This window comes from Rhopalosiphum padi, chromosome 1 (genome assembly GCF_020882245.1).
Source record: "Rhopalosiphum padi isolate XX-2018 chromosome 1, ASM2088224v1, whole genome shotgun sequence".
Lineage (NCBI taxonomy): Eukaryota > Metazoa > Arthropoda > Insecta > Hemiptera > Aphididae > Rhopalosiphum > Rhopalosiphum padi.
Window position 1 is genome coordinate 48,397,254 of NC_083597.1, and position 25,170 is coordinate 48,422,423.

General features: G+C 25.0%; 3 protein-coding genes and 1 long non-coding RNA gene across 6 annotated transcripts; 2 read left to right on the forward strand and 2 right to left on the reverse strand.

Moving 5' to 3' along the window:
• Nucleotides 1-4,192: 4,192 nt before the first annotated feature.
• LOC132917681 (syntaxin-7-like) lies at nucleotides 4,193-7,950 on the reverse strand. The gene is made up of 7 exons (XM_060978533.1): nucleotides 7,502-7,950; nucleotides 5,974-6,043; nucleotides 5,808-5,907; nucleotides 5,570-5,747; nucleotides 5,396-5,502; nucleotides 5,172-5,327; nucleotides 4,193-5,107 (listed from the first exon to the last, which is right to left on the reverse strand). The coding sequence occupies exons 1-7, from the start codon at nucleotides 7,605-7,607 to the stop codon at nucleotides 5,015-5,017; spliced, it is 810 nt and encodes a 269-aa protein (XP_060834516.1). The 5' UTR covers nucleotides 7,608-7,950; the 3' UTR covers nucleotides 4,193-5,014.
• Nucleotides 7,951-8,122: 172 nt separating this feature from the next.
• On the forward strand, nucleotides 8,123-9,020 carry LOC132917682 (uncharacterized). The gene is made up of 3 exons (XR_009660320.1): nucleotides 8,123-8,248; nucleotides 8,353-8,521; nucleotides 8,580-9,020. It is a non-coding gene; the product is annotated as an uncharacterized LOC132917682 (long non-coding RNA).
• Nucleotides 9,021-10,673: 1,653 nt separating this feature from the next.
• LOC132917378 (large ribosomal subunit protein uL15m) lies at nucleotides 10,674-14,078 on the reverse strand. Its single transcript, XM_060978097.1, has 5 exons — nucleotides 13,866-14,078; nucleotides 13,431-13,585; nucleotides 13,204-13,369; nucleotides 12,673-12,832; nucleotides 10,674-11,147 (listed from the first exon to the last, which is right to left on the reverse strand). The coding sequence occupies exons 1-5, from the start codon at nucleotides 13,962-13,964 to the stop codon at nucleotides 10,846-10,848; spliced, it is 882 nt and encodes a 293-aa protein (XP_060834080.1). The 5' UTR covers nucleotides 13,965-14,078; the 3' UTR covers nucleotides 10,674-10,845.
• A 5,525-nt stretch (nucleotides 14,079-19,603) lies between these two features.
• Nucleotides 19,604-25,084, forward strand: LOC132917388 (uncharacterized). 3 transcript variants are annotated; one of them, XM_060978117.1, is made up of 6 exons: nucleotides 19,605-19,791; nucleotides 22,378-22,418; nucleotides 22,560-22,653; nucleotides 22,729-22,874; nucleotides 23,258-23,345; nucleotides 24,645-25,084. In XM_060978117.1, exons 1-5 carry the CDS (start codon nucleotides 19,788-19,790, stop codon nucleotides 23,306-23,308), a joined length of 336 nt encoding a protein of 111 aa, XP_060834100.1. In that variant the 5' UTR covers nucleotides 19,605-19,787; the 3' UTR covers nucleotides 23,309-23,345; nucleotides 24,645-25,084. The 3 variants fall into 3 exon arrangements, with proteins under 3 accessions (XP_060834092.1, XP_060834100.1, XP_060834107.1); XM_060978124.1 differs by having other exon boundaries at nucleotides 23,258-23,338; XM_060978109.1 differs by lacking the exon at nucleotides 23,258-23,345 and having other exon boundaries at nucleotides 19,604-19,791.
• The last annotated feature ends 86 nt before the right edge of the window (nucleotides 25,085-25,170 follow it).

Sequence of the window (25,170 nt, forward strand, 5' to 3'; positions counted from 1 at the left end):
AAAAAAGAATTATGATTAATATCGTTATGTTTCTAAGTTATTATTTCTGCATTATTTTGCTTCTAATCACGCGCAGTGTTTTAACTTAATCTTACATACCTATTACATTAGATGCAATTATCTCTGTCTGTAGACATTTTGTCTGAAGACACCTATCATAATAGAAAAAAATTCATACATTTCGTTTATTGTGGTTTCTTGTAACAAATAGTACCTAGTCACTAGTCAATGCTTTGGGGAATCAATTTACTTTTTAAACTTTAAATAAAATATATTCATTTTTATGAAAAATCCGCTACTCGGATGATGTAATCAATGTAGACGCATATTTTATTAATTTATATATCAATTATATAATAATGAACTTCAAACAGTCATAATATAAGTTTCCAGTGAGCATTTTATTTTTGTTTTTGCATTAAAAAAACTCATGAAAAGTCCTATAGAACATTTTTAAATTGTAGATATAAAAATAAAATAATTATTATCTGAATACTAATGAAAAAAATAATTTGAACATTTAAAAAATTCAGGAACACTGTATTAAATTTTAAATCATATTTGCTATAAATAATTTTTATCGGTTTAAAAAAAAAAAAAAAATTAATTATTTAAAATTGTTAAAATGTTTTTATAAATATACAATGCATAGAAAATCTTAATGTAGACAGTTGGTAAAATTTTCAACATTCTATGATTATCATTTTTGAATTAAAACTTAGTAAATGAATTAATTTTGTCGAAATTATACAAGTATAAAGGTAGTGTAATGATTCCAGTTTTTCAATATTATGACAACATCTGAACTTTTTTATTTTATTTTACTATTAACCACCCAAAGTACTAAATATATGATATTTGCTACAAGAATTCATAACAGATAGAAAAAAAACTAAATAATTTTAAAATCAATAAACATTCATTGCTACGTCCAGGATCCAAGGTATAATTGACGAATTTATTTTATTCTTGGCTATTTTTTAATTTTAACCTTTTAGAAATCTCATGCCATATTCACAAATTAAAAACGTTTTGCAGACCAAACAAAAATAAAAATTTTATATTCTTAAATTATTTACTATGAAAAAAAATAATATCTAGAACTTTAAAATAATAAAATATTAAAAAAAAGATTTCATCATTTAAGAATTTAAAACGGGTCGTATATAATAACTCGCCGGTTGTCGACCAACTGCATTGAACGATCGAAAATAAAATATAGGTCGAAGTAATCGGGGTGGCAGCTTGTACATGTCAATAAATATTTATTTAAAGTATAAAAATTAAATTTATTACTACCCTAAAATTATAGGAAAATTAACCTACGCAATTATCCTTTGACGCTTTTCGACGAAATCAAGCTGTGCCATATAAAAGTTTAAACGTGCACCGTCATAGAAGAAACAGCTAGTTTATTTCTTCATTTGTCTTCTTTATACGCTTCGGAATGAAATCATTGAAATTTTTTATGAAAATGAGAGTACTTGTCATGTACTGAAGGCTGTTGTTTGACGACTGTTCAATAAAATTATTAGAATTGTTAATCGTCTCCTACAAATGACGACGATTGTCGTTTGCCACGGATGATAAATATTATAATAATGTTGTTTTTTATAGAACTCTTTGTGATTTTATAGGATTTATTATTATATTTCAGCTGTCTTGCATACGAAACTTTTGATATCTAATTATTTCGTACGTAAAATCATAGACCTGATAATAATTATTATAATATTTATTTTTAGGTCTATGCGTAAAATCATAATAATTGTAAATTATCCTGAATTATTTTTTTTTTAATTATAATTTTATAACGGTTATTAACGGTTTTATATGGTTTGGCTGAACTAAATTATTAATAATTTTAAAAATATTTAAAAGTTTAATCATTAGACTGATATTACATACTAAATAGTTAATAGATTATGATCTATTACATATAATAAAAAAGGACTTACAAAATTAATAAAATTAATTTCTAAATACAAGCAATTATTCACATTCAACTCGTTATACACATATTTAGTCACATATCATTTCCGTTTCGGTACCGTCCTGTTTAGGAATAATACATACTCATACTATTTTCACTGATTTTAAAATTAATCGATAAGTTCTAATTAATATGCTCAGATAATTTGCGATATTAATATTTATATATATAATAAATGCATCTATTTATGGTATTATGCTATATTTATTTTATCCTATAAGTGTATAGTCAAAATATTTCGAAAATTATAATATTTATATGAAATGCAAACATTAACATTTGTTAAAATTATCAAATACCTATTGTAATATGTTTTTTATAGTACTACAAAAAACAAAATTCGGTTGAGGAGAAATAGTTATCACTGAAATATGAAATGAATATCTAATAATGTCATCAAAATTCAAAATTCAGATAATTATAAAATATTAATGTGTCTTTTCGGAAATCTTTGTTAGCCGTTAGGGATAAAAAAAAACTTATATTAGTCGGGTACTCGGCTGGTTAAAAATGAAAAATGCTATTTATACAATTAATATAAATATAAATTATTATATAAAATGGGTCTGGTAATATACTAATATAGTAATATGACGATTATGTATTTTCGGTCTCACGTATTTTATACATCGCGCGTTCGGGAATAAAATATGCATACGTATACGTCACCCGGCGGGTAGCAGATGGTCCGGTGCAATAAGTATGTATTTATTTTATGTCTAAAAAAGTAAATTAAAGCTCCAAAAGTATATAAAATCAAACTCACGTAAACGTCGATTTTTTTTTTTGTGAAACTTAGTTGTGTCATATTTAATGTCCACTGTTCAGTAACCACATCGCCGACCCAGGAACATCTTTTCTCGTCCGTCTTTACCGCGTATCGAATTGAAGATATTGATATATTTCATAAAAATAAGCTGAACAGAACGGCATATGCGTGTAAAATATTATATAATATATTAAAGTACGGTTTAACGATTTGTACGTCTATTTTTTTACTCCGTTAAAATGATTACAACCGTCAATCGTCTCCGACGAATAGCGAAGATTGATGATTGCCATAGATGATGATTAATATGATAGATATCCATATCCATAGATTATAAACTGTAATATTATTATTAGCCAGACATTTAAATTTATTCGGGAGTCTGCGTTCGAGAGACTCAATTGTGTACTTATACACATTTTTATATGCACGACAAGGCTGTGAGCGGGGTATATTGTATAGATGTTGTTCAGTACCTAGGTACATTGAGACTAGACTCATTTCAAAGTTTCTGCCATTGGGATCGCATAAGTTAGTAATTAGTTGTTGTTATCGATATTTTTCGCCCGTATAATAATTGAATGACACCCGTCTTCTCATTATTAATGTAAATATATAATACAAAATATTATAATATTATCTATAATCAATATTAATATTGAAAACCATCATAATTATTTTCAAAATAGATAAAAATTTTAAATTATACTACAATTTTCTTCAAACTTTTTTATTGCTTTACTACTTTTTTTATGGTGAGTCGCCGTCTCAAAGACCCCTGACGAGCCGCTACTGCAGGTGTTAATAAGTTTATTGCATAAACAACTTAAAACTAATATACATAATATTTTGAATACTTCTCTGTTAGTGTTAAATAATAATACACGAACTGGTGTCTTTAAATAATATTTTTGTAATAACTTATTATTATTAATTTTCGTTAAATATCCAGTTTTGTCAATATTCAAATTTGGTATGTACTAATAGTAGCGCTGAACACGGGTATGAACTGGGGAAAATTCCCCAGAAATATTTATGGGTGGGTGGGTGATAATCAAAAATAGTTTGTTATGCAGTATCTTGTATGTATATAGTTAGAAATAAATATTGTACCATTCGAACATAATTAACTAAACATTTTTTTAGTAGGTAGGTCTAACATCATCAGCATTTTTTCCCCATAACATGAAATATAGATCAGCACTATTGGACTTACGACTAACCTCTGGCACTGGGAGTGAGAATACGAATTAAGTTAAAACTTTTAATCAATAATAATAATATAATAGTAGCTCTAGTTATATAGTTATATTATACTAAGTTATATACTACTTTGAAATTATTATCAAATGTTTATATTAGCTTTTTCTGTTGTGTAATTTAATATTTCTCATGAGTTGTACTTACAGTATTAAAAATTACTCTATAAATACATTGTTTATATTTATTTTGTATAAGTTCTTTTAGTTACAATTGATATAATGAAAAAATGTACATTATTTTATTGTTAAAAAAAAACTATGATAATTAAAATAGTATGATTTAAAATTCAGCATAAAATAATTACAAAATTATCTGTGGTATTATAATTGGTAAGTGTGTTACTTGAACTAAACATAAATGTACATCATAGGTATGTTAAATGATGTTGATGGATAAACTGAAGTAATACTTCATTTCTGTTTTTATTCAATGATAATATTTCTTAATCTTTTAAGGTAAAATTAAAGTTGGAATTTTGTTTTCATTATCATTATAAATACGACATGATAGTCAATCATAAAAATTAACTGTTCACTAGTATTGTTTCTACCACTGTTCTAGTATACAATTAATTATACATAATTTTAAAGACTTTTTTGGAACATTTCATGTTATAAGTATGTCATCACCTATGATGTACATTACATAAATTCTATATATTTATATAATATATTATATAATATTATAATATGCAAATATTAACACAACAGAAATAATAATAATATATATATATATAAAAAAATATAACTAAAAAACATATTTTTTAAGCAGCTTTGTAAGTACATCTAATAATTAATAAATTGTAATTTTTTTACTATAATGAATAACATTTATATTATATATATAAAAAAAAAATACTTTAAACAGTTTAAACTTTAGACACATACATAGAAATTATAAATATATATAATATACTTTTTCTTTTATGTAGATTAACAAAATGGAATAACCGATATACAATATAATAAGTATAACTAACATTAACACATTTATTTAGAACCCCAAACAATGGTCAATGTAATTATGATTAATATCACAGCACAAATAACTAATAAATAGAATCTTTTTTTCCTGAGTTTGTTCTAAAAAAATAAAAAATAAGTACAATTAATTGACAGGTAAATTCTAGGGTATCAATTTACTTACGGTGTAATCAGTTGCCCGTCTCAATTGACCAGTTGCTTCTTGAACTGATACATTAGTAATTTGTACATTAGCTTCAATACTATCAATTATTTCACCTTGATTATGAACCAAAGTACCAAGTTCTTTAAAAATTTGATTTACGTCACTTATGTCGTTCTAAATTATAAGTGATTATTTTAACATAAGAATTAAAGTAAGTAGTATATAATATTATTAGTACCAACCTCAAGTTGTCTAATAGCTTGTTCTTGTTCAACCACTTGTAAATTTACTTCATCCAAAATTTGTATCTGAGTTTGATCATTTTGGTTTTCATTTGGATTTGAATAACCTAATAGAAGATATAAATTATATACTTATTTAAAGTTACAAGTGAGGATATTTAATTAAAATCAAACCATTTTGATATTTAGAACCCGGTGGTGGAGGTAATTTTCCAGTAGATGAAGATGCTTTTGTACGTTTCATTAACTCTGCATTTTCTTTATCGTATGCTTTACGTTGAATGGCTTGAAATGCATTTAAAGCAGATGTAAACGATTCAGCTAAACGTTCTTTTTGAATTTTTAATTGTCTCTGATAAAATTAGTGATTCATTAAACAAGATACATACATTTAAACTTAACTTCAACATACCTGATCTGTTTGAGAAGAATATGATCGTATTTCATTAAGTTCCTTTAAATTATGACTAGTATCTTTAGATAGCTGTTGAGTATAATGTGATATTTGATGCCTGTAATTTTTTAAATCTTTAGATTAAATATTCAAATGAATTATTTACTATGCACATTTAACTTACAATTGTTTTCTCACTTCTGTAGCATCTTGTACGGTATTTAATTGGTTTACCATTCTATTCATAGATGACACTATAATAAAATTAAAAAATTAATATCTTACTTTAATTTTATGCTATTAAATTTTTAACTGATAGATACTAGAATTTATAAAACAATGTAATCAAAAGAAACATTATTCGTTTGTTATACGTATAGTAATAGATTTATTATTCTGAGCAATGAGTGGATTGAAAAAACTAGATAGCACAGATTGTCATTATTGAATTGTTCAAATATTTAATAAGTCTTTGACTCTTTGAGACATTGTGTAAAAAGAACTGTATACCTACATATAAGAAAGAAACCAATTTCAATTTAGTACATTTTGATTTGTTTTAGTTAACCAACATACAATTGTTCTTCGAATGGCCATTAAAATTTTAATAAATAAAACTATTATCATAATATGAAGTACCAAGTAGACAGTGGCGTAATTACACACACAAATACCCTAAGGCAAAAAAGTTTTTCCTCCCCTAAAATAAAAGAAGTTATATTCTTTGCTACTAAAATAGTGTAGTAAGCCCCTCTCTCCCAAACATTAAATGTCATCAAAATTTTTGTATGCTCCAAGGCAACCCCTAGCTACATCACTGAAAGTAGGATAAATGCCAAACATTCAATCATTAATTGATTACAATATTATAGTCAACAAATAACAGTTTTCACACCATTCAGTATTCATTAAAATAATCCTCACGAGATACTGATAATTTGATAAAGAACAGAAAATGCATAAACTTAGTATGGTTAATAATTATAATTATTAATTAAATTACTTAAATGTTAATAATTTTGTAACTATCTGTTCAGAACAAGAGCATACAATAGTTATGCATGATATGTAATTATATACTCTGGAACTATAAATAGGAGAGAAGAGTCCCCACTAAATCTTCTAAAGCAACTAGTTAATTCTAATCAAAAAATGTATTTAAACTATTTTCCTTATAAAGTATATGCAAACATACATCTAAAAACATTTATAAATTATCTATTCTATTAAACTTTATCAAATCATAAATACATAATATATAATATATATATATTCAGTATAGTAGATATAACACTAAATTTATCTTGAATATTCAAGTTAATAGTGGCGTAGCCAAGGAGGGAGGGGGCTATAGCCCCCTCCTTATTGACCGTATTTTGAAATGTTTAAATTTAAAAATGGAAATTGTCTTGTAAATATGTTAACGGCAAATCAACGTTAATATGTTATCAGTATTTTTATTTTTGATTTTCAATAATTCAAGTTACGCCTCTGGTTAATAGTTATAATCACTATAAAATTTACCCAACATAGAAAATTCTATTATTTCAACATGGTAATCTTCTACTTACTACTTATCGTTAGAACCTAGCAGTCACAATATAAAAATTGGTAATAAAAATACTTCATAAAAGAATAAAATATGATCAGGATTAAATTTAAAAATACATTTCTAGGTTGGAACAACTTAAAAACATTGAATATATTCTTACCATTTTGAGATATTTTCTGGATATTGGTGCCAATCAATTGAGCCAATTTTTGAAAATCTTTTTCGCCTCCATTGCTTTGATATGAATTTCCATAAAAGCTGTCCATTGTTATTAATATTTATTACCTAATTTATCCTGCAATGACACTTGAAGTTTAATTCCAAATAGAATACCACTCAGTCAACGAATTATAATAAACAAAATGTTCACTGTTTAGTATAAAACTATTATTATGTTAATATGTTATCTCAAACAAAAAGATTAAAAAAGTATATTTTCACAACACAGTGTTGTAACTTGTAATAAGTGAGGGTATAGAAGTGATTAATGATTCATCATAGGCAAATAGACAATAACAAAATATTATAGACTGCAGTAGTAGTAGACAGTCACAGTAACTAAGTTACTAGTAAGTAGTATTGAAAATTGTAATTTTAGTAAGATGAAGGCGTAGTGGCGTACGCGTACAACTAACAACTATACTTTATTATGTATGATAATTGATAAATTATTATCTATAGTTATCAATAGTTAGTACCACCATGATGAAAACGTACAAGTGTTTCGTAAAATTAATAAGACTATTTTTTTTTTTTTATAGTATAGCCGCAGACATAGTCTAGAATGTAATAGATATCATGAATCACGATGTTTTAGATATTAAATAGTACCTATGATCTATCACAAACACGAATCATGGACAAAGATATATTTTAAATAAATAGTATCGAATATCAATGCAAATAGGTTAGCCAAAGTTGAGAGGATGATTTTTTAATTTTTTCTAATTTTTTAGAGGTTGGAGGTATATATATGTAATATATGGATACCCCTACATTACCTTTTTTCAGTTTATAACCGACGACGCTACGGGAACAGCTTTTGTATTACTTCCGCGGCGCTGCCATCGCCATCGTTTATTAACAAAATATAAATAATAATCAAATTTAACACTGGCGTTAGCCACATCAAGGCCCAAGGGGTTTCCGAGACATGCCCCGACTAACCCCTTTTACATTGGTATAAAATTAAAATATATACATCGATTTAGTATAACGTATTTGCACCTGTTTTCCAGGGCCGGCCGAAGCGAACCTAACCATAGGGTGGTATGTCTTGATCTGCCGTAATGCCGTAGTGCCGTGATTGTCGTCCCTCCCGATACCTATACTACATTACTACCTATTATAAATGATGATACAAATTACAAAATAGGTACACAATAATATTTATTGTAATTTGTAATTAATAAGCATTAACATATTACCCACCCATTCCATCAAAAAGAACCGGAACTGAATATCAAATATTTCAATATTTGTACTAGTACCCATACACTAAAAAATAATTTAGACATCGATCAACGAACTCTATACATACTTCGGACTAAGATACTCTATCCTAGTCCGTGATACATACACACATATTGGCTTATTATCTTTAACCTACACAAAATACAAAATAGTAAAATACACTACATAGCTTATCTTTTTAGTTTTTTTCCCTGTAATTTTGATGAATTAAGTCAAAATTTAAACTTTAAGCGCTATTAAAAGAATTATACACACATTATATATACCAATATTATAAAAAAAAATTATATATTTTTATTTTTTAATATAATAAGTTAATAATATTAATGATATAATAAACTAACAAAAATTGTTTGAGGATAAATTGTTTTTATACCTACATTCGAATACACAATGTCGTAAAAATGCGAACTTCAAATGTTTTTAAACAATTAATAGATTATAGATACTACGCTAAATTTTAGTGAGAAATGTCTAACTAGATTCCAAAAAATGCCGACGAGCCGTCCTTTCTTAGGTTATGGTCATAGTGATGAAAACTATACCTACAATTGTATTAAAAAATGAACATATTCGTCTTTCTAAAATCAAAAATAAAAGTGAAATCGATCGATATGTTCCTAATGGCTAATGTAAATATTTGAATTTATATTATTTTTCTAAACATTGTACATTTAGTTGTCTGTACATTTTGTGTAGTTGAACCAAATATATAATAATTGATTATATTATATGACTCACGTCAATAAAATTCTATTATACAAACCTTAATGGCTTTATATACATATTAATTATATTATTGCGTCAAAGTATACAAAGTGGTTCAGTTAAATGTTAACAGTTATAGTATTATAGGTACTTCAAAAACTTTTTTGAAAATATTATTTTTACACAATTTAGCTTTGTTGCAAAACAAATTTTTTTTAAATTTTGGTTTATTTAAATTCATAATTAAGTAGGTAGTATGTTATACTACTGTCTACAAAAATCAAATTTTAAACGAGTACCTAAATAAAAATAATGTTAATTTCTTATAACTTTATAAATATTTTAGATTTAAATAAGTGTAGGTAGTAGATATTTGTAGGTATTAATTTTACGAGAAACCTTGTACAGTTCTGCCATTCTAATCAGCTGATTTAATATTAAACTCTAAGTAAAAGACTAAGAACTCTGATGTACATGGGAATATTTAAAGTTATAACTCCCCACCCCTAAATTTGAGATTTTTTACGAAACCTATAAAATATCTATTTGCATAATATATATTGAAATTTAAATTCATAACCTCCTACTGAAAATTATGCGACTTCTACTATATACTTCTACTACTGCTATACGCCGACACGTACCATAAACACCTTATTTGCTTCATTATATAATTCATAATTTTGAATAGTCATCTTACTATATAGATACAAACTCAAAAACTTATTTGTCCATAATAATATTACTTGCAAAGTACTAATTTCATTGGTTTTAATAATGTGTTTAATCATGAAACATTCTGTTTATGAATTGGTGTCATTTAGATAAATAAATCATGAAATGTTTATATAGTAGTAGTAAATGATAATGATTATATTTATGCCTATTTGCATTAAAAATTAATGAATAAATAGCAAGCAGTAAATATAATTTAATGTTCTATTAAATTAATCAAATTGTTTATGAAACTTTGCAGTCCACAATAATAATAAGTACACTTCTCTTTCTCAACGATATTAGTATATAATAATTTATAAGTATCATTTTTTTTTTAAATACTAAGCAAACAGTATAAAATAAGAATAAATATAATATACATAATATTATGCATTTTTTAGTCTTCATAATAATAAAAATAAAGATGCACTGAATACAAAATCTATAGATTGTTTATTATGAACCAAAGCTTTTAAATTTTAAGTATGAGTTATCAAATTTATATTTTTTAGACATATTTTTAATAACCATACTCTTCAGTATGTTATAAAATAATTAAATTACATATAATTTTATACATTTTAATACTAACAACAAATAATGTAATTAACTTCTATAGAACTCTTTGAGTTGTGGATCAATAGGTTTCAGTATAACTTTATCCTTTAGATTAACAACCCAACCGGGTTCTAGGCCATAAAATATTTGTCTTTGATCTTTTCTACTGACAAGCATGTCATAATCTGGATCATTTTCAATTTTAGGAAGTGTATATCCATATTTCTGAGCTAAAACAAATCGTTCCCAAGATATTTTTTCAGGATCTGCTAAATAACCGCGATTTGCTGCACTCGAATAATATAAAATTGCATCTTCGGGGGGAATCATACGCCTGGGTATTGCTTCTCCTATAAAATAAAACAATATAATCATGAATAAATTAGATATTTTTTTATGAATTAACACATATTATTTGTGAAGCAGTTATCAATCGTAAAATTATAAATATAATTTTTTTTTAAGAGGATACTATTATTGATGGTATTTCTAAATTATAATTTGATTTAAAGTATTGGCAATAAATTATGAGGATTTATTGCCTATAGAAAATGTATATATTTACACATTACACAATAAATAAATTGTACAAAATTTAAATAATGGAAGGAGAAGTTTCCAATTGGCACACCCGGATTGGCAAGAAATCGGCCTACCGAGTTTAAGAATTTCTAATGTTTGATTACAGTAACAGCTACTGTACAGTTTAAAAAAATTCGAATCAACCAATGTTTGTACTAATTTATCATAATGACTAACTACTCAAAACTGGTCCATATTTTGAACAGCCCACCAAGTTTTCCTCGGTAACTTGCTAGGCCAATCCAGCCTTGCACTCCATGGAAATGTTTTTAGGAAGAGAGTAGGTCCCTACACCAGTTTCTTTTAAAGCACTAGAGTGGGTTACTTTATTAAAAAATACTGTATAAATTTAGAACTGCTGAACACAAATTTGTAATACAAGTATGTATAACAGTGAGAACATATAATGGTGTAGAGTACTCTTGGTATTTGTAAAGCATGTGATCTACCGGTCATTTAGAAGTTTAATGTGTGATCTACCAAGAAAACAGTAGATAACTAGTTAAATAAAAATAATATGTAATATTATGTAATTCAATTAAAAAAATAACTATGTTTAATACATAAAAGTTTTTTGTGTCTACTAAACAAATGATACAATCAGTATTAGTCAAAACATATAAATTATGTTTAAAATATAATAATTGTTACAATATTAAAACATAATATACTTTTTTTTATATCTTCCAAAAAATGTATAAATAAATTATTCCGATTCTTTATTGAGCGGTACCAACATTCAATTAAATGACGTGGTAATAGATTTTCATTAGTCCCATGCATTTTTCTTAATATTTTGAATTTTAATATTGACCATAAACATTTTATTGTTTGTGTATTAGCCCCATTTACAGGGTTTACAAAATGTTTAGAATAATTGACAGTTAAATGATTATAGCCAATATAATTTAGACTGGAATATGATTTCTATTCATCAAACACTATGGTAGTCCCCGGCAAAACTTCTCTTTGTATGATTAGAATTAATGTATTTTTATCTCTTTGTTCAACAATGAAAAATCTGCGTTCTAATACATCACCATTTTTTCAGCATAAACCAAACACCCAAGGATCTTATCACCTTGTGTTTAGTCACAAAAGGCATATTATACCTTATACGTTACCTATTAATAGTAGATCATGGCAGACCCGGTAGATCATACGCTTTACCAATGCCGTACTATTTATGAACTATTTTTGCCTTAATTTAAAATGAATTTAAATAGTTTAGAACACAATTTTTTAATATATGTGTGGAAGCTATAAAATATCTACATAATTTACTTTACAAACCTCTTTGAAAAAACTTTTTAGGATTAATTAAAATAAATAAACTATTAACATCAAAAAATGATGTTGTTATAACTCCTCCATTTCTTTCTATGGCTGCAATTGTAGATTCATTGGTCCATTGAACTTCTATATTAATTTTTGCCTTGAAATTATCGGCTCCCTAATATAAAAAAATATTATTAGTCAATACTAAAATAAGGTGGTTTAGGTACATGAATACAATTAAGTTTTGCATAACTATTTTCATAATGTACCATAATTATTTATTTTAAATCAGTCAAAGCTGTTTTAATTACAAGTATCTAAAGAAGAATAAATAATTTCATTATATTATATTAATTATGCATTGTCACGAGTTATCAGTAAAACATCAACTGATAAAATGTATATAATTTTAAGAGAAAATAAACTCAATATCCCAACAATCATGTATAAATCTTGTTCATTATATTAATATAATGTAATACATTTATACATAGCTATATAGCAATATGACCCATGTTATTAAAGCTCTATTGAAAAAAAACTTACTTCATCAACTAAATTTACTCCAAAATGTTTATCTTCTGGATTAATGTTATACAAACCCGTATTGCATAGTACTGATAAATCAATAGGCTTTGTAATGTCTATACGATTCAAATCAATCATTTTTTGTAAAGTGGCCAACGATAGTGGAGGATATTGTCTTTTAACACTAAAAAAAGGTTATAATCTTAGATAGTAAATTATCTTGAATAAGATATTTTATAACATACTGATGATCCTTATAATATTGTTCTCTAGGAAATTTCATATAAAATGGAGTATTTCCTGTCTCATATCCTGGTCTCATAAAGTTTTGCCTAGCTTTTGACCCTTTATTACCATGACCATGTTTGTCACCTCCATGCTGGCCTCTTCCTCGTTTATTCTAAAATAAAATAAAATAGATATAATATTATTTATGGATCATACATTACAAGTGAATAAAAAAGATTAAACAGTATTATTTTTTAAACTTCATTACATTAAATACATTACTATTAATATTCAAACATTTAATTACTAATAAAATAATTAGAACTATTTCATCGGTACAATCAAGTGAATGGCAAAACATTGTAAACAATTTTAATTATAAACTTATTAAATGTCAGATATTTTTTTTAGATAAATAAATAGTTAAAGTAAACAATAATTTTTATAGTTACTTTAGTAACTGCTCCATCATTATTTCGAAGATTAGAAATAGAGAGTCTTGGTAGATTTCTTAATAAATTCAAAACATTCTTATTTGTGAATGACGTCATTCTAATAAGTAACTTAACTAAAAATTAAAAAGATAAATGCACACAAATTGGAAAATTAAATAATCATTTTAACTTAAAATAGTTAAAACTTAAAATTATTAACTATTGAACACAACCTACAAATTTAAGTAGTGATAAAATAAAAATTGATAACGTACCTACTAGCTATCAATCACGAATCACGATTTATCTTACAACACTAGGTACATAATATTATAATGTATGTATGCCATATTCTGATACTATTTTCAGTACCTAGGTAATATTAATTATTAATATTGTATAATGTATAACATATTAACATTCCCATTATTGATAATATTTATAAATAATTACTCAGTAATTATAATTAAATTAAGAGGACGTAGTACCCGCATGTGTTGTCTCCGTCTTACACACGTGCGACATAGCAAATTTTCGTTCTTCGTTCACCATTTTCAATATTGAGCTGTAAGTTTTGATATTAGAGTGTACTGACCTAGGTATTATAAAATTTAAAGGTATGATAATTATCCAGGGCCCCACGTAGCCTTTTATTGATATTATTATTTTTAAGCAAGTTTGAAACTGATTTACAATTTTAAAATACTCATAGGTAACTTGCTTTAAAATAAAAATATAATAAAACGTTCATGAGATGCCCTAGATAATGTTCTTAAATTTAAATTTTATAATAGGTCATTTCACTCTAATTTGAGAAATTAATATGGTTATAGACTTATAGTCGTCATTTTTGTGAAGGTAAAATTTGCTGTTGCGCGTGGGTTAGAGAGAGATAACAAATACTACGCTGGCATCCTCTTAAGCGTAGATACAACAAAATCTATCATAAGATATTATAATTATTATATGCATATTGGAAGTTTCTTGAGTTCTTGACACAAAACACTATACAATTTTCATGATATTTTTCATAAAAAATATTAGATGGGTGGATAACTTATTTATCTATTTGTGAAATAAAAGACCATGTGCTTTTACGTTCTTGTACATTTTTAATTTTAAAGAATAGAACCATACTTATAAGTATGTAAATATGTAATAACTGTGAAATCATTAAGCTGTACGTTAATAAATGTCCATTATAACAGAATGCGTACACAAAAAAATGGAAAGGATTGGTTGTACTTTTTCATGCTAATATTACATACAGTTTATGGACAGATATCAAATTTACTCCATTTAAATATATACTTAACTTAGCAGTAAACTATAGAGTTTATGAATAATATATTCGTTTACCTAATTACATTAATTTGAATAAAAAAAAGTGAACAAAAGCCACAAAAGAATAGGAAAACAAATTATGTAAAACATTAAATCTTACTGTGAAACCATGGTGTACACACCTTTACCGTTTGTCATGGAGTACTAGATTACAGTGTAATTAGATTAAATAGATATTATAATATCATTTATCGATGTATCGTATGTTATTTTATATAGAAATCTTTGGAATCTATTATGTGTGAACTAAGAAGATTCTTAGTTTATGATGTGAACTGATTCTGTATTTCATTTGTTCTTCAAATACAAAATACAACTATAATAATAATATAATTATTTATCTTAAAAATGTTTTGTATGGTCTGTAGAGGAAATGAGTTTAAAATATACTTTTTCATACTATTATAATTAAATGATGTCTATTGATAGAAACCACTTATTAATTATTAATATATAGGTACTTATTAATTTTCCTAAAATATTATGTGATATGGGTTAGGTGTATACAACTATACACGTCTACACAATATATATTTTTAATATCAGAAAAATATTTAAGTTATGTGGAATGCTTTTAGTTCAGCCTAATTTAGTTAATAATGTGTAACATAGTACATAAAAATATATATACATATCCGGGGTGATTCTTTTATCGCACGAACCACTCATTATTTCAAAAAGTACATATTCATGTTTTTGAAAACATTTTTTTACAAAGTTTCAAGTTGTTAAAAAATCAACGTTTTTATTAAAAAATTATATTTTTAAATATTTCTTATCCTTCTATTTTTTTAAGTTTTTTACTTTTTTGAATGACAACATAGAATTTTAATTTCATATTCCAAAGCAGAATAATTTTTTGAGTATTTTGATACATAAAAATCGAATTTAGGGCGAGTAGTTAATGAGTTATACGTATTTAAAGTTTAGACAAGCAGAGTAGTGGACAAATATTTTGCAGGGTAACCCCGTACCACTCCACTCCGCGCATCATTGCATCAACACTTTAAATACTTAAAAAAAAAAAATATATCGTCGTTCTAAAATTTAAAGCGGGCCGCCGGTTGCCATCTAAATTATAGTTAACACTAAAATAATTGTAAATATTTTAAAATTTACTAGTATATAAAATACAAATATTAATAATCATATTGTTATTGATACTTATTACCATTGATTATATAATCAATGCCTAAATAAAGTGTTAACTGGCGTATAGTATAGGCAAAATGGGTACATTACTGCAATGTTATTACTTATTATGTTGCCGATAATTATATCATGTTTAGCCAATCATTCTTATAAGTTATAACAATTAACAATATCATTAGTAACTAACTTGCCATTATTGTAAACTTCAGATCTCTAGCTAGGTCTGCTATAAATTAAGGGCATACAGAGCATTGAGCAATATGCAATTCCTACAACTTCCGAGCCCTAATCATTAAATTCATAGATAATAGAAATTCTTCTATTATCTATGATTACATTAGGTTTATGTAAAAATATTAAGTATTAAGTATTATGTCAGTTATTTATATTACTTATTTCCCAATGATGACAATGATGGGAACAACAATTGTGTATACATTAAAATAGTGTACGGTAAACTCAGTAAAGTATATGTAGTGCAGTGTAATGCTGTTATATTTTTTATTAGGTATAAATAAATGTATAATGACTCTATGATAACTCAGTTAGTTATAATATCACCTATGCATTGGACACTCAGGAATAAAATATGCGTCAATATATCTCCTGGTTATCAGATTATTCACCATAATTAATATTTCTTTAGTCTTAAATATTAATTTAATTTTTCATAGTAATAGGAATAATAACTTACGTAAAAATCTATTCTTCTGGTTAAACAGCTAATAATAGCATTAATGGAGTGCAGACCGTAATCGACAAATGAAGTATTTTCTCTCCAAATTTAACACAAAATTGAATTGGAAAGTGTACTAATTAGATATTTTATGAAAATAACCATAACGGAACATATATACAATATGCACACGACAAAGGTATACATCAACGATTACGGATTACTTTTTATTATGGATGATAGATATTAGAATTTCGTGATATTCTGATATATTTAATAACTGCCATCTACCATCTACGTTATAGATTACACTAAATATAATTATAAATACTTTTATAAATATGTTCAATATAATATATACAAATAATAATAATATTGTTTTTTATACTTCTGGGAAACATAAAGGTTAATAAAGGATACAATGTTAAATCTATATATTTTATACATCGCCAAAGCAACCCAAATATAAGTATGACAGAGTGTAAGAACGAGTAATCCACGAACAACGTCGTAAAGATTTAGACATTTATCTATTTATTTATAGGTTACTGATTGGCATTATTTTGGGGTAGGTGGTAAACTGGGCAGTTGCCGCTTTCCGATCTTAAAAGATTCTCAGTGGACTGGTTGTTTGTAATTGTAAAAATAGAAACTGTTTTTATTAATGTAGAGATATATTATAAGTTGTGTACAGAAATGAGAATTGGAAAATTATTGACACAATAATAATTATAAATGAATAGTTTTTTTAACTGGGATATATCCATTATAGTATAGTAATTCGTAACTTAAGTTGATTAATTATTCTTATACTTTTTTGATATGTTGATTTTGAAGCAAGTTATTATAAGTGTTTTAAATTTCACAAAAAAAGTATAGTTATAAAATGTTCACAACTAGCTTTATTAAAATTTAAATTTAAAAAAAAAACTTACGCGTTGCTCTAGATAATAGATTTACATTTAAATTTGATAATATATCAATTTGTATTATTATTTATAGTATTATAAATTAGTGATTATTGGATTATTCCAAACGTTAACTTTTTTATTTGTACAACGTGCGTTTGTAAGACGGAAACAACACACGCGAGTATAATGTTCTCTCAACCTCAACATAACATGTATAATGTGACAAACAGTCAACAGAATATCAAGTAATTATTACTATATTTCATACAATTTAAATAATTATATCGATTTAATTATTATATAATAAATAAACTGGAACATATACATAACTATTATTATTTATTATACAATTATTATACCTACAGGTAATATACTAATTATTATATACGGCCTGCTTTAAATTTTAGAACGACGAAATTTTTCATACATTTTATTATTTTAAAGTTTTAGATAAACGAATAGTTTTTGAGTTATAGTCAAAAACAAATTTTAATGTGACATTTGCTGTTGTTTTGATTCCAATATTGCCTTGAAATCTTGGACCTTATTTATTTTTGGCCGATTTTGGGTTATTAAAAAAGAACTCACAGCCACTCCGTGGGCCCCGAGTAACCATCTACGGACCCCCGGTTAAGAATAACCTATGATCTAGGGGATTATTGTATCCATATGAAGTACGATGAAATGGTATTGAAAATGTATAACGGTGTCGTGAATATATCGAGGGACGTTAAAATTTAATGAATGCAATAAATCCGGACAGGATATAACACCATTAATTAATTTGGACATACATATTTTATTTATACCAATATAACCAATAGTCGAAAAGATAAAATAATAGCTTTGTAAACTGTACGTAGCTATACCTATATATGTTTAAATATATATCTATAGACCTAGTATTATATAACTATTAGATATAATCCGCTTTACCGCGACATTTTTTAGTAGTTTTTAGTTATTTAATCTTATTTAATTTAAACATAAACATTACAGCATGTATATATTATAAGTAATTATTAAGTTTAATAAAACATAATGTAAATTGTAATAATATTATGTTGAATATTGATGTGTATTATTCCAAAATTTCAAAATTAATCACAATTTTATTTTATTCGATTTATTTAAAATATAAAATATACTTATAGGTACTTACGACCTTTTATTATTTTTAAATTTAACTAATCTATTATTTTAAAATTTAAATACATTTTTATAAATAATCAAGGTTTAACATACAATATTTTGTATGGAATATTCAAATGTTTACCTTAAAGTATCTATAGGTATAATTAATTAGATTTGTTTTACTCATATTTCTTTAGGATAATAATATAAGTACAGATTTTGTAATTTTAAATTGTCAACAGTGTATGTAACGTTTTGATGAGTGATGGTATGGGTAACTTAACCTATTAGATACGATGTACCGTTTATGAATATGAATGGGTTTTTTTTTAGTCCTTAGATATTACGATTCTCACGTCTATATACAGGTATATATTATAATGGTCCAATGAAATCAGTGAACCCAAGAATCAGTTAGAATGTTCCCTTTCCATTCTTGGTGTATTGTTAAAAGAACTGGTTTCCTGTTACTTGTGCCAGGCAACGTGGGTTAACGCCCACTACATTGCTATAACATAACCAGACGTAGGTATACATGTGATGTCATAGGAGGTATTAGAAGGCTACGGTGTATACTTTTACATTCTTTATGTAGTCTTTTACTGTACGCCCGTGTATGTATAAGTAATGAAACATATATTATATCTGTGCGGTTTATTGTGTTATATTTAATAAAAAGTTTTATGTTTAATTTTGATGGTTAAAATTCAAAACTGAAGAAACATGGGTAAATTATATTGTTTTTAAAATTTTACATTAGTTGTTAATTATGATTAATTATAATAACACAGTTATATATTACGATCAAAATTAAATAAAGACAACTTACATATGAGCTACTTCGTAGTCCGTAGGTAGTCGTTTACGTGTATATATATACTTGTATATTTTAATATATATGGATTATGTATAAATTGTAATTGTATTTTAACAGTCAACACTGATTGGCTATCTCAAAAGTATTTCCTATTTTAATGAAATTTTTTTAATGATAATTATTAAAAAAGTATAAAAAAATCTATAATGAAAAAATAATGATTCCTACGTTTTAATTTTATAATTCTAAGTAAGGTTTTATTTGAGAATTTTGATAGATAAACAATTAAATATAAACGATTTTTTAGAACGTTTTAAAAAGTTAATAAGAACTTCTCGCAAAAAACTACTGAAGATATGTTATTTATAATGTTAATTTATAATTATCATTTCAAAACCAAATTAGTGAAAAAAAATATTTTTTTCCCTAAGCGTAGATGTATTGAAGTACATGATATTTCGGAATATAAAATAAAAATGTATGTTTTCATTCAAAAAGTTAAAAAATTTAAAATTATGAAAAATTGTAAAATATATGATAATGTATAATATTATACCCATTATATTATTATTATATTTATTTGATATAATGCAATAAAATTATGTAAAAAATATTATACTAAAAAAAGTTAAAATTTCAAATTATTACTTGAGACACTTGAATGGATCACCTTGTTCTTGTGTAAGGTTATTCTTGGATTAAATTTAACTAACATAATATATTTACATATTAATATAGGTATGCATACAAACTATAATAATTATACTACCTACGTAAACAAAATAAATTCTTAAAAATGATCATAGCTATGATTTCTGGTAATCAATCGCAATAATAATAATAAATTATTCATCATCATTCCTATTTTCTACAACTATTTAGGTTTTTCCGTTAGGAACCTCTGAACTGTGAAGTATAAAACATCAAATATAGGCGAAAGGAGATGTGATGCGAACCTTGATTTGAAAACTATAGGTAGTAATTTTCGTTATAGTCAATTATATAGTCAATTAACTATGACTTACATATAATACAAAAATATTTATTGTTTATAAATAGTTTCGCGATTGTCCTGGAAATAGACACAGGTAGTTCCATATAGATAATACATGTATGTCGTATGGATATATTTTATTACACAACTTCTAAACTAGTATAAGTCTGTGATTTATTATCCATGGGTGACATAAATCATGGTTCTGCCTATGCCCTACATGGACGTAATAATTACAGTCTACAACAGTAATACGAGTACATGATGACTCAATTCCGGTTATTCTATATACTATATATCTATAATATATCTATAGCAAATAGCCAATACCATAAATATAAATATATAATATACCTACCTATGTGTAGTTTTGAAATTAATATTAATATGACTTATCTATTGGACTATTTGGACTTATTATAAGCCCTATTAGAATAAAGTGTTCTAAACTTCCAAGCTCAACTATTTTAAACCAGGAAAGGAAGATTATAATTATTATAGCAATAATATATAGTTTATGCCTTATGGTCCATTTATAAAGCTTATTTTGATTGTTACGCTACTACTATAACTATTATGGGGAAATAATACCTCATCATACACAGACAACTTAATCAAAATTTGGACAATAAAATTTATATTTCTGTTTTCAGATTTTTCATTAGATATTTAATATTTTTCCGTAATTTAAGTAGATAGATAGATATATTTTATTATTTCAATTTTCAATGTTAAATAAAATCAATGACTTTATTTGAGTAAATTGATATTACCAGTTACCATTACCAGGGTAGTAGGGAAATTTTAAAATATAATTCTTATTTGAAAATATTGGATAAAATGGTTTCGAATTGGTTAACGATTCAGAATAATGATTAGTATCTAATAATAAAAATAATAATTTATGAAGAAATTTAGATAGTAAAAGCGTTCATTAAGTGCTGAAAGTTTAAAATATTATTATAAGAATCGTGGGTAGGCCTATGAGTATTAAATTTGAAGGGAATAAAACATAAAAAGTTATTTTTAAAATTTTAACAGATTCTAGGGTAAAATTTTGTTTTGATGTATTATTTATCCAAATAAGAGGGTAGTATTCTAAATGGAAACAAACAATAGAGCAATAAAGGATTTTTAAAGGAATAGGATCTATGAATGACATACAAGTAGAGCGTTTAATAAACCTCGATATTAGAGTTACTAGATAGACATTTAATATTGATAGGTAATTGGGTTTGTATAAGATAAAAATGCATAAATTTAAATTTATTAACATTCAAAAATAAATGATTCTAATCATACCACAAAAGGAAGTTCTTGATATCAGACAATAAGCTAACCACATATTGTTCAGTTTTATAATTTTATTAATTTGGCATAATTAGAAAAAAGAAGAATATTAGAATTCGTTATAAGTTTATATAACATTTATAATATATATTTATGTTCTACTATAATATTTAAAACATAATTTAAAGCCAAATCGTGTTTGTATTTTTCAGATTTATCTACATGTCAACTTCTTTTCTTATTTTCAATACTGGTAAACTAAATCAAAATATTTCATAAATAATTAAATATTTATTTATAAAATTATAATATTTATTAATATGTTATTTACGTAAATATTATTTACTCAATTTGATTTGTTTATACATATTAATTATAAATGTTATGTGTTTAGAACGTTGTATTAGCTGGTGATATGATGAGGAAATCAATTGTTTACGACAAAAAAACACCTAATGTATTTTATTGTCCATTAAATAAACCTACTGGTAACTGCGTAATACACTAATACAAGTTAATGTTTTAGTTTTCACAAGTGTATATAATTATGAATAAAATTCTAGGTTTTGATAAATTGTTTGTGCATTCAAGACCACTAAAAAAATTATGTGAATTTGATGGAAAACCTTTGCCGGAAGACTATAAATCTGATTGTTTTCAAGACGTTGATGAAACTGAATATGCTTGCAAAGAAAAATACAGAATTATGGTAAGATGAAATTGTTTATAAAAATATCGGTGTTTTAGTATATTATGACAAAAATATAAAATATAAAGATTATGTAGGTACCTGTATAATTACTAAATTTTACTTACAACATTATGTATATTATTTTATTTATTTATTTTATAAATTTGTGCCTAACGGCTTAGGTAAGTTAAATAATACATTTACACTAGGTATACGTATATATACATATTAATTAATAATTATTTGATAATGTTTTTATTAATAATATTAATAATAATAATTATTATTATTTAATAATTACCTGCTATAGATTGGAGTACAACATTATTAACTAGGTACAATGAAATATTGAAACTTAATCCTTAAAATTATATTAATACATGTATATATATAACTTTCAGAAGAGATTGTCGAAGAAACAACTGGATAGTTTATTCGGAAATAACGACTAGAATAACTTTAACAAAATAACGCTCTGTAATGTAAGAGGTTGTATAATCCTACTGATATATATTTAATTTTTGCGAATAACAATTTTTTATACACTTTGCATGTTAACTAAGAGAAATCATTTATTTATATTTTATGCTTATTGCTTATTACTTATTATAATTCAAAATTTATGTCTAATATTATCCTTTTATTAGCCTTGTACAATAGGTGTGGTTATAGCACGAGGCGTGACACATTATAAATATGGCATATAGGTACCCAATTATATTCCTTGCAAGTTGCAGGTGTCAGTTTATATATAAGTACACAATCCACATTATCAGCGGTTCCCAAACTTTTACCTCCACGGAACCCTTGAGAAATAGTTTGTTTCATGGAACCCACTTTTTTTTAAATAATATAAAATAATAATTTTTAATAACATAAATAATTCAAATACTTATAATATAAAATAATTTTCTCAATAATCAGTAATCACATACATCTGGCGGAATCCTTAAGATTTTCGCGCGGAATATACTTTGGAAAACGCTGCTGTAGGTATAATATGTATATATGTAATTACTAATTATGTATTAAGTATTTAAGTGTACCTATATTTATACTACCATAAGTTAAACTGTATACAAATAATAATAATAATAATATTACAATAATATAAGTAATATTATAATGTACATACAATAATAATTATAAACAGATTAAAATGTAAAAATTGTGAAAACCGAGTAATGTACTCGGAGTAAATTAACCCGAATAATAATAGGCATTGTATTTATATATTATTATATTAATAAATATTAGATATATTAATACACCACCTATATATATATATATATATATATATATATATATAGACACATATAGCCATATTCCTACTTATGGTAGTAAAGTTTGACCTATTCGACTTACCTAGACTTACCTAATATTGCATAAATTAAAATAATTACCTAAATATTAAATAAGGATTATAGCTTGTATTTTATATTGAGTAGGTATTGGTATCTATGTAGCTACATGGATATACTGTATCCTATACAAATGTATTGAATTATATTTCTAACTGCTTATATAAAAATTAATATTATTATTGAATGATGATTACTAAAAATAAAGGAATTCTTTAAAAAATAATTAGGTATACCCGAATTTAAATTTTGTAATAAAGTTTAAAAGTTGTTAACAAATAATTTTCATATAATTATTATTATCAGTTCAAAAACAGTCTTCTAGCGGTTGCATCTATCTTCTTAGCTTATTTGTTATTAGTGTTTTACTTTTAACTTTTTATTGATAATGTTTAAAATCTAAAAAATATATTAATATAATTTTCAGATGCGTCTTCACCCACCTGGTACCGAAAACGACAAAGAGAGTACAAAATGGGAAAAAGCTTATAAAAAAGTTGTTAGAAAACGTAAGAGACAACAATCACAATAAATAGTTTTACATAATGATGATAAACATTAAGTAATGAATGAAATACTTAGATACTTAGTTTATAATAATATATAATAGGTACCTAATAATATATTTACTACAGATAACAAATAAACATTTAAAAAAACTATTTATAAAAAATGGTGCTGTAATAAAATCTATTAATCAAATTTTATTTTATTTTGTAGTAATAATGTTATTTATATTATAGGTATTATAAACAATTTTAATACAATTGTAACTCCTAATGTTTTTTTTTTTACTTTTTATACATTTCAATTTTTAAGTATAATAAATTGTTATTTATAAAATGAATAAAAACAATAATGAAACTATTATGAATATTTATATAATACCTAACTACCTATTATACATTTATATTTATTTCTGTGTACAAATAATAAAGTTATTGATATTTTAT